Source organism: Triticum aestivum, chromosome 6B, assembly GCF_018294505.1.
Source record: "Triticum aestivum cultivar Chinese Spring chromosome 6B, IWGSC CS RefSeq v2.1, whole genome shotgun sequence".
Taxonomy (NCBI): Eukaryota; Viridiplantae; Streptophyta; class Magnoliopsida; order Poales; family Poaceae; genus Triticum; species Triticum aestivum.
In genome coordinates this window covers 76,352,194-76,361,060 of record NC_057810.1, presented here as the reverse complement: position 1 = coordinate 76,361,060, position 8,867 = coordinate 76,352,194, and the positions used below count along the sequence as shown (strand labels likewise).

General features: G+C 44.6%; 1 protein-coding gene and 1 pseudogene across 4 annotated transcripts; one reads left to right on the top strand and one right to left on the bottom strand.

Annotated features, from left to right (window-relative positions):
- Positions 1-2,576: 2,576 nt before the first annotated feature.
- Positions 2,577-4,829, top strand: LOC123133547 (uncharacterized; annotated as a pseudogene).
- Positions 4,830-5,339: 510 nt separating this feature from the next.
- Positions 5,340-8,475, bottom strand: LOC123135885 (uncharacterized). 4 transcript variants are annotated; one of them, XM_044555125.1, is made up of 3 exons: positions 7,220-8,475; positions 6,183-6,312; positions 5,340-5,787 (listed from the first exon to the last, which is right to left on the bottom strand). In XM_044555125.1, coding segments are annotated over exons 1-3 (1,254 nt in total). In that variant the 5' UTR covers positions 8,343-8,475; the 3' UTR covers positions 5,340-5,786. The 4 variants fall into 4 exon arrangements, 3 of the variants coding, with proteins under 3 accessions (XP_044411060.1, XP_044411059.1, XP_044411058.1); XR_006466302.1 differs by having other exon boundaries at positions 5,771-5,787; positions 6,183-6,899; positions 7,220-8,474; XM_044555124.1 differs by having other exon boundaries at positions 5,340-6,312.
- Positions 8,476-8,867: the final 392 nt, after the last annotated feature.

The window sequence follows — 8,867 nt, the reverse complement described above, 5'->3', positions numbered from 1 at the left end:
AAGGGCATCATCAGGGCAGCGCAGGGAGCTGCATTTCCTTAGTAGCTGTTGTAAGTTGTAGGACCCACTGTCCAGACATGGCTGATTTTGGAATGCTTTCTCCATTGTAATCAGTAATATATTTCTCATTCTCTGCTGTTAGCTGCAGAAGATGCCAGAGGAACATCTTAAGAATACAATTCACTGAATGTTCTGTCTTTTCAGAGAACAAAGTGTTCCTTGTCCCATTTGCACGAGTAATCCACTGTCTGGAGAACCACATACGTTTATAAGATGGATATGCTTAACTGCAAGTGAGAGTATTGTGACAATTTATTCAGATTCTGAAACCCCAGACCACTGATGGCTTGGTCCGGCAGATCTGAAGTTCTGAACTGAGAAATGGAAAAAAATTTCTTTTCATTTTCTCCCGGGGACAAGTGACATCCTTCCTGTTTTTTCTTTTCATCTCTTTTTGTAAAACCTCGGCCGGCTTCACCTGCTGTGGCTATATAGCTTTAGGGTCATTTTGACGATATTCCAGGAGAAGAAAAGGCATCCAGCAAGGCTGTGCAAGAACAAAACTCTTGCTCTAGTGTAACAAGTTTATGTCTGCATCAGTGCATCCATGATGCAGGGGTCGGCAAGATGATCGTTCCGTTATTTGGATTGCATAGCACCTTCTGGCACAGCAACGCTGGATAGAGCTGAGAGCTCTCAGTTTCTCAACTCTTCAGGAACTGCACCCTGATGCATGGCTGAATTTGAAATGCTTTCTCCACTGAGTCAGTACTATATGTTGGTTTCAGGCTGTTCAACAGTTTTCTGCTTCTCTGCTGGTAGCTGAGGATTAATTATTTCTTCATAAGAACACAATTCTCAGTGAAACCAGAGCGATCATCGCCGCGTTTGCGCAAGAAATCCACTATTTTCACATGGTGGACAGGACAGCCTAATTGCACTATTTAACTGATAGCAAGTGTCGCATCGATTTCCCAGTCCCCGCTGCCTCAACCTCTGAACTGATCAAGGGAAACTCTTGCTTTCATTTTCTTCTAGGAACAAGTGCCATCTTTCTTCTATTTCTTCATTTTCTTCATGTTCTTTGAGTTTCAATTTATCAAGGAGCTATCTCGGGTATAAATAAATGAAGGAAGGAAATAAGTAAGATGCCGAGTGAGAGAAATAAGGAAAGAAAGGAATTTGAGTTCTTGTGACAGGAAAGTAAGAAAGGCAAGCGGTCCAAATTAAGGAAGTAGCGGCTCTAAAATGGGTTGTGCATAATGCGTGGGATGGATCTAGGAATTACTCCCTCCGTCCGGAAATACTTATCGTAGAAATGGATGCATCTAAAACAAAAATACGTCTAGATACATCCATCTCTCCGACGAGTATTTCCGGACGGAGGGAGTACTTATGAGCTCCAACTCACTGATTATGCACAGTGTGCGCGGTCAGAAAATCACTCCATTTTTTCTGCGATTGCGGCTGAATATCAGTTTTGTTTCAGTATGGTTACAGACACCCCTGACAATAGCTGGATTGGTGTTTCAGTTTTGTTTCATTTTTGGACATCCATCTTGATTCTGCTTTCGCTTATCAGCTTGCAACGCCTGGTTTGGTGTTTGCGCGATTATTCAAGTTGCGGCCATGTGTTACATTAGGACCAAATATCTAACAGAAAGTTAAATAATCAGAGGTGGACTCATTCGTATTTTTAATTTCATGGCTAGAAATGGAGTTTTTGTGTTAACCATGTACTGCAGTTCTTTCTAAAGAATACTTCTATATTTTTTCTTCTTCTTTCCATCACCACTCTGAATATATTGATGTACTGAATAATATGTGTTTCGATCCCAGCCTTTCTATCTCACTGTTAACAACTAATCAAAGTTTTGCTAGCTTCAAGATATTTCTTAATATAACCAAAATTTAGCTAGCATAGGCCACATAATTTGGCTTGTTCATTATAACATTTTAATAGGCAGATATTTATCAGTTTAAATGTATTTTTTTAGAAGGAGAGAAAGGGGATTGCAAAAGCAGTGTGCGATGGTGTGATACCAAGCTCATCGCGTTGAGATTTATCACGTTTGTTGTGAATAGGTGGACAATATGACCAAGGTGGCGAAGAGATTGGTAACAGGGGTGGGTCGCTTGGAGCATGCGAGGATTTGCTTCCCCCGTCACAACGCACGAGCATATGTGCTAGTTTGGGCAAAAGAAAAAAAGAAGGTACACCTCCACTGCAACGGTCCCAGCGGAGAGAAAGAAGCGGCGCCGGCGACCGGAACCCGGCCCCGGCTACGGCCACCGACTTCTTATTCCCTCCTGCCGATTCAATTCAGGTGAGTCTTTCTCTTTCCTGTCCTCTCCCGGTTTCGTTTCTCCTCATCTCGCGGGATCAAACACTAGCTATCTAGGTTTTCCTCCCAAACTAACTCCTCCTACCTAGATTTACTTGCTGCGGCAGCTCAGTCGTGGGGAACATTGAATGATGGATGCCGCCGCCGAGGATCCCCAGACGTAAGATCCGTCCAATTCCTCCAACTTCGATTCTTGCCCCTCGCATTTAATTTGGAGTAGTTTGATTATGGTATTTCCTTGAACGACATTGGTTGAAGAAATCAGTTGCCATTTTTGCATTTGCTCGGCGCTGCCGATTTTCCAAGATCTGTCCTGAGAAGAAACCACACGCGGATGTCGATGGCAAGGCAGGCTGGCATTCCCCGGCGGTCGTGGACCCTGTCTCCAAGGTGCTTGAGGACAACAACCTCCTCGCGGAGATCCTCCTCCGCGCCGGCTTCCCCACCACCCTCGTTCGCGCTGCCCTCGTGTGCAGGTGCTGGTACCATCTCGCCTCGAACCGGGGCTTCCTCCGCCGGTTCCGTGAGCTCCACCCGCCCCGCCTACTTGGCTTCTACATTGGCAGCATCTTGATCCGACCGGAATTGGTAGCCTTCCTGTGCTTTGTCCGATGCTGCCCCAGCCCCCGGAGTTCAACACTGTTGTCCGCCGCATGGTGAACCACAACTTCGATGACCCCAAGAATCTACGGATCATGGACTCCCGAAACGGCAGCATCTTCACCCGACGTCGTGAAGGAAGAGAACTAGCATATGGAGTGCGCCACATAGAACTAGCATATGGAGTGCACCGCCCGCTTTGCCCTGAGAGAGGCATTAACATCGTCCCACCACTCCCAAGAGCCCAGGATCACAATCGCCAATATTTTGATTCTATTCTCTCCAAAGAAGAAGGCAATGGCTTGTCCTACTTTTATGTGTTGACGGAGTTGACTAATCAGACAGAAAATTTCACTTTACGCGTGTATATGTTACAAGGCAGTGTTTGGTGCTTGCATACCTCGGCCACGGCCCAGCTCCATCTTCCGCTACCCAAAGCAAAAGTTGTGCTTGTCGACAATAAAATCTATATGGTGGTCTCCCCCGCAGACGACATTATTGTCTTGGATTTGACAGCCTCAAGTTTGTCTAGAATCCAGCACCCACCTGGAGTGAAGTATGACAATTTTCACACCTTGTCACGGGCAGATGATCCTTCCGGTGTATATGTCATCCATGTCAATGGCTTTAAACTTTGCATCTGGCTCCACAAGGGGGACAACTGGTTGCTGGTTGATACCATTTGTCTGCATGAGATGTGTGCTAATCCGAGGATGCTAGATAATATGCTTGAGGATGAGCATTCTCGTTATTGCTATGTATGTCATGCTGGGGATAATGCTGAGTTTGTGGTTTTGCAAACGCGTGGATGTGTATTCTATCTGGATGTCAAGAACAGGACACTCCGTAAATTGGTTGCGAAGAATCAAGATCACTTCACTGATGTCTATCCGTTTATGATGGTTTGGCCTCCCACATTCCCTAAGCTCAAGGATGGTCCTGCAAGGTTTGCCTTTTGCCTTTTATATGATCTTTACATTGCTGTGGTTGAAGCCACATAGTTTTGCAGCGTGCACCTTTCATTGCACCTTTCATTGCACTGTTTGGTATAACTAGTACGACTTGTATCTGAAGTTGTTAATACCTATTTTTTTTAATGTTGCCTATTGGATCATATATTTTGTTGCTGAAGACAAGTGGATTGGTAAGTTTGCATGGCTGGGTATGCTTTGAGCTTATGCATTATGTGTGTCAGAGATGTCACCATGAAAGTTTTCCCTTTCTACGATAAGTGGCTAATCCAAGCTAACTTTGGGGATTTTGTGTTTGTATGTCAAGCATTTCTCCTTATATGATCAGATTTGAGATTCACTGTAACACAAATTATAAAATGGGAACATGTCGGTTTGATATGAAGGCATTTAACTGGTGCTGCCTGTCTTTTTGAAAGAAAAAAACCCTGTATTGATGTAAATTCATTATTTTTGTTTCCGAGTGCACATAACATGCTAGTGACTATCGTGTACTATCCCCTCCGTCCCATAATAGAAGGTCATTTTGCAAGCTAGTTACTTGTGGCAAAAAATAATGAAATATTCTTATGGCGAATTACCTTCATTCTGATCCTTAACGTGTTTCCTTGGACCAGGATTGCCATGTGAAGGAGGAGTAAGAGGATATCAGGAAGTGTCTGGATGATCAGCGGCAAGGCATCATCTTAGTATTTGTTCTATGTTGTAGGGTCCAGGCATGGGTGATTTAGGAATGCTTTCTCCCTTGCAATCAGTGATACCTTTTAGTGCTACATTGTTCCACAAGTTTTATCCTTCTCTGCTATTAGCTGAAGAAGATGCCAGAGGAACATCGCAAGAACACAATTTCACTGAACGTTCTGCCTTTGTGGAACCAGATATGTTTATAAGATGGTTGATACCTTTATGGATAATGCTTAACTGTGAGAGTATTGCAAGAATTTATCGAGTCTCTGAAACCAGACTACCGATGTCTTAATTTCTGAACTGATAAGGGTAACTTTTCGGTTTTCATTTTCTTCTAGGCACAAGGTTATGCTTCTTCTATTTTGCAAGGCCTTGGCCGCCACTGCCTGCGTCGGTTGTGTAGCTTTAGGGCCATTTTGATACGGGTCGTGTAAGAGAAGTGGTAGGTTTTTAACCTAGAAGGTTGTCTTCTCGATCAGTGAAGTGAGAGTGATGATGAATGGCCGCTCAAGTACACCAAGAATGAGCACGATGATGAATTCTTCATTTACAGAGGAAGCATGTTTAGTGAATGCTAATGCTCTCAACGAACTTGGCTCAAATAAATACACTGAAAAACCAGATTGATACAGAACCAAAAGTAACTCCGTTTTGTACAATATGCAAAGAAAAGGACGGTCAGATCCTCCTTAAGAGTACTAGCACATTCACTTCACTTCTGCCACTGCTCATGGAGTAGATCATTACCCTCCTTAATTTCATAGTCATAGTACCTGACTGGTTCCATTCATGCCACATGGGGCAGGCATACAGCAAGATCACAATCACTCTGACTTACCACATAGTCATAATTAAACTAGTAAAAAACAAATGAAGCTAATACTCTTGCTACCTCATCTGACGGATGAACCGATCATTGCCAGATCAAGGCACACAAGATAAACTCCATGTTGATGTTAGATAACCATATTACAGACAGAGAGAGCCACAAGTTACCAGTACCGTATTGATGATCAACCTGTGGTCAACTGTCCAGTCGCAGCAACAATCTCAATCAGCGCAATCTTGAGCCCTCGATACACCGACCTGACCTCCAGCATTCGCGTCATCAGCAGTGTGCTCGTCATCTTGCAGCATCTCAGCACCTTGTTCCGGCATCTCCTTCTCATCACCTTCCTGAGTATCTGCCCAAGATATGTGTACTTAGATTTTAGATATTCAGGAGTTGAAAGTAAAACAATCCACAGGTCTTGCCATTAAGCAATAAAATACTCCCTCCGTTCCTAAATATAAGTCTTTTTAAAGATTTCAATATGGACTACATACGAATGCGTATAGATATAGTTTAGAGTATAGATTAATTCATTTTGCTCCATATGTAGTCCATATCGAAATCTCTAAAAAGACTATATTTAGGAACGTAGGGAGTACTTGGTAAATTGCTTATGAAACAAAAAGCACAGGAGGAAGCATAAAGTACTAGGACAATATGGAACTAAAGAGATGTAAACTAAAGAGATGAATCATAAGAGAACTTAAGAGCAATAAACGAAATGTTTTACAGAAATTAAAACTTTACCACATCAGACTTGCCTCCCTGCTTATATCTATCAAAAGAAATGAACAAGATAACTCCTTCTTGACCGGAAGAATGTGAAACAAACCAAAGGTGAAGTGTGGTAGCAGTGCCCTTTGAGCTTGTATGCCTTCTGCAATCATTGTCATGACGTCGTGTTTCTTACGATTTCAAGGTGATTCCAAAATAATACTCATGCTGTGCACAGTTGCACACACCTTTCTTTTACTTCTCTAATCAACTTAAAAGTGCCCAATATACGCGTACTCAGACTCTAGATATTCAGGAGTTGCGAGTAAAACAATCCATAGGTCTTACCATTGGGAAATACTTGGTAAAATGCTTACGACAAAAGCACAGGAATAATCCTTCAAGACTACTTCTGAGACATAGTTCCATAGGGATAATATTGGGTTCAATGGATTTGAAATATAGAACAGAAATACATTTATTTTATGGTGCTTCTTATCGTCATTTGCAATCAAGTCGGATTACACAGCCAGATAAGACATGTAAACATAAAGAGATGTATCATAAAAGAACTTCAGCGCCATAAACGGAATGGTAGCAGAAATTAAATTTTTCACCATATCAGACTTGCCTCCCTGCTTATATCTATCAAGAGAAATGTGAATGAGATAACTCCAGCTTGACCGGAAGAAGGTGAAACAAACCAAAGGTGAACTGTTGGTAGCAGTGTCCTTTGAGCTTGTATGCCTTCTGCATTAGTTTGGCCATAAAAACAACAATCATTGTCATGATGCCGTGTTTCTTACGATTTCAAGGCGCATCCAAAATGCTACTCATGCTATGCACAGACCTTTCTTTTACTTCTCTAATCAACTTAAAGTGTCAACTAAAACAAACTTAAATAAACCACAATTATGTTCCTCAGCTTAGCCACAACACAGAGAATGTGACAACTAATAAACCGTGTAAACAAGATTCACCATGACAGTAATGAACTACCGTATCAAGCAACTGACAAGATGTGTGATAACTAAGTGAATGAAATAACTAGGATGCAACAGAAAGGTTACCACTTGATACTGTTGGTGTGGACAGAAATGGTGGAAAGTTGGTATATGGCCACGGGTAAAGCATGCTAGACTCTGATCCAAGCACCCTCTCAAGCTGTAATGTCTTGATATCCAGTGAGAAAAGGCCACCATCAAGCGATGGGCTTCCGCAGTGACGCAGGAACAAGTTTGGCCTTGGTGAACCCGCCCACTGCCATTGAGAAGAACCCAGTGAGACTATCTTCTCCAACTGCCACTGGCTGGAACTCAGACCACTGTTTCGCCTAGTGAAATATCTGATTTCAGGTGTCCCCCTTGGTCGCACAAACAACCCAGTGATGCCCTCCCCTGCCTCCACAACGTCTACATACACATAAGCATAACCTCTGGCTTCCAGCGGGAGGTCGAGGAGTGAGAACTCCATTGTCCGGGTGTCGAGCACACGTAGCTTCTCCCGGCAATCTGTCATCCCGTACAAGCAGCCATGCACATATTGGCGCCAGGAGAAGGAGGCCAACCCTGACAACGGCGGAGCAGCTCGCCATTGTCCCGTGCTGGAAGAGAAGACGAAGGCGACCTGATTACCATCATCTTCACGCTCTGCCCTCCATATCACTCTGAAAGACGTCTCTTCCGCAGCCTCCTCGTCGTCGTCGTCGCCGCCGCCGAGGAGGAAGATCTGCCATCCTATCCCGCCGGTCGTGGCCGAAGGAAGCCACTCGTCGAGTGCAGGGATTCGGGGCAGCAGGAGGTGGCGCCGGTGCAAGGGGTCGCACACCACCAGCTCCTCGAAGTCGTAGGGGTCCCGGCCGAGGAGGACACGACCGTCGCGGATCTGGAAAATGTGCCAGGCGCTGGCTGGGGCGCGGAGGAAGGGGAAGGAGAAGTCGGCGGCGAGGGCGACGGCTTTGGCGGCCGAAGCGGAGGGGTAAGGAGGTTCGGCGGGGTGGAAGACTCGCTGATTATCGAAGAAGCCGACGAGGGGCTGGGCGTGGCGCTTGCGGTAGCGGCGGAGGAAGGAGCGGCAGGCGACGAGGCTGCGGAAGGAGGCGCAGGCGGCGGAGATTCGGACGAGGTCGGCTGGGTCGGGGACGCGGAGGAAGATCTCCGGGAAAAGATCGTCGGGGATCTGCGGCGAGTCCATCGGGGCTGGCCGCTCTCCGGCGTGGGAAAGCTGGGTGTTTGCGGCGGCGGCGGCTGTGAGCAGGAGAGCACTGCGTCCGTCTCTCTCTGTAGGGTGAAGTGCTCCTTACTGTCTAACTGGGCTGAGTCTATAACGGGCTTGAATGTCCAAGCCTGGCCCGTCTGAGAATCAGATTGACATCCACCACCAGTCTTCGAGGGAAATTTGTTGAGCGCCTTTTCTTTGGCAAAAACAAAAATACAAAAAACAAAAAACAGCTCCACAAATCATCATCATGGAGGTTTTGAAAAAAATATTAATCATCATAATAATCAGGAGATTAACTTCATGTTTTATTTGATTGGAATTGTAACTTCATCGTGTCATGGAATGAAGAATCTATTATCATTACTCCATAAAAAAATCACTATAAAATTGACAGATTTTTTTACCAAGATCACACAAAATGAGAAGGAAGAACCACTCTAACTTGACCAAACACAATATAACCACAACGCAAAAGAGCTTGTCCAACAAAGTGGCATC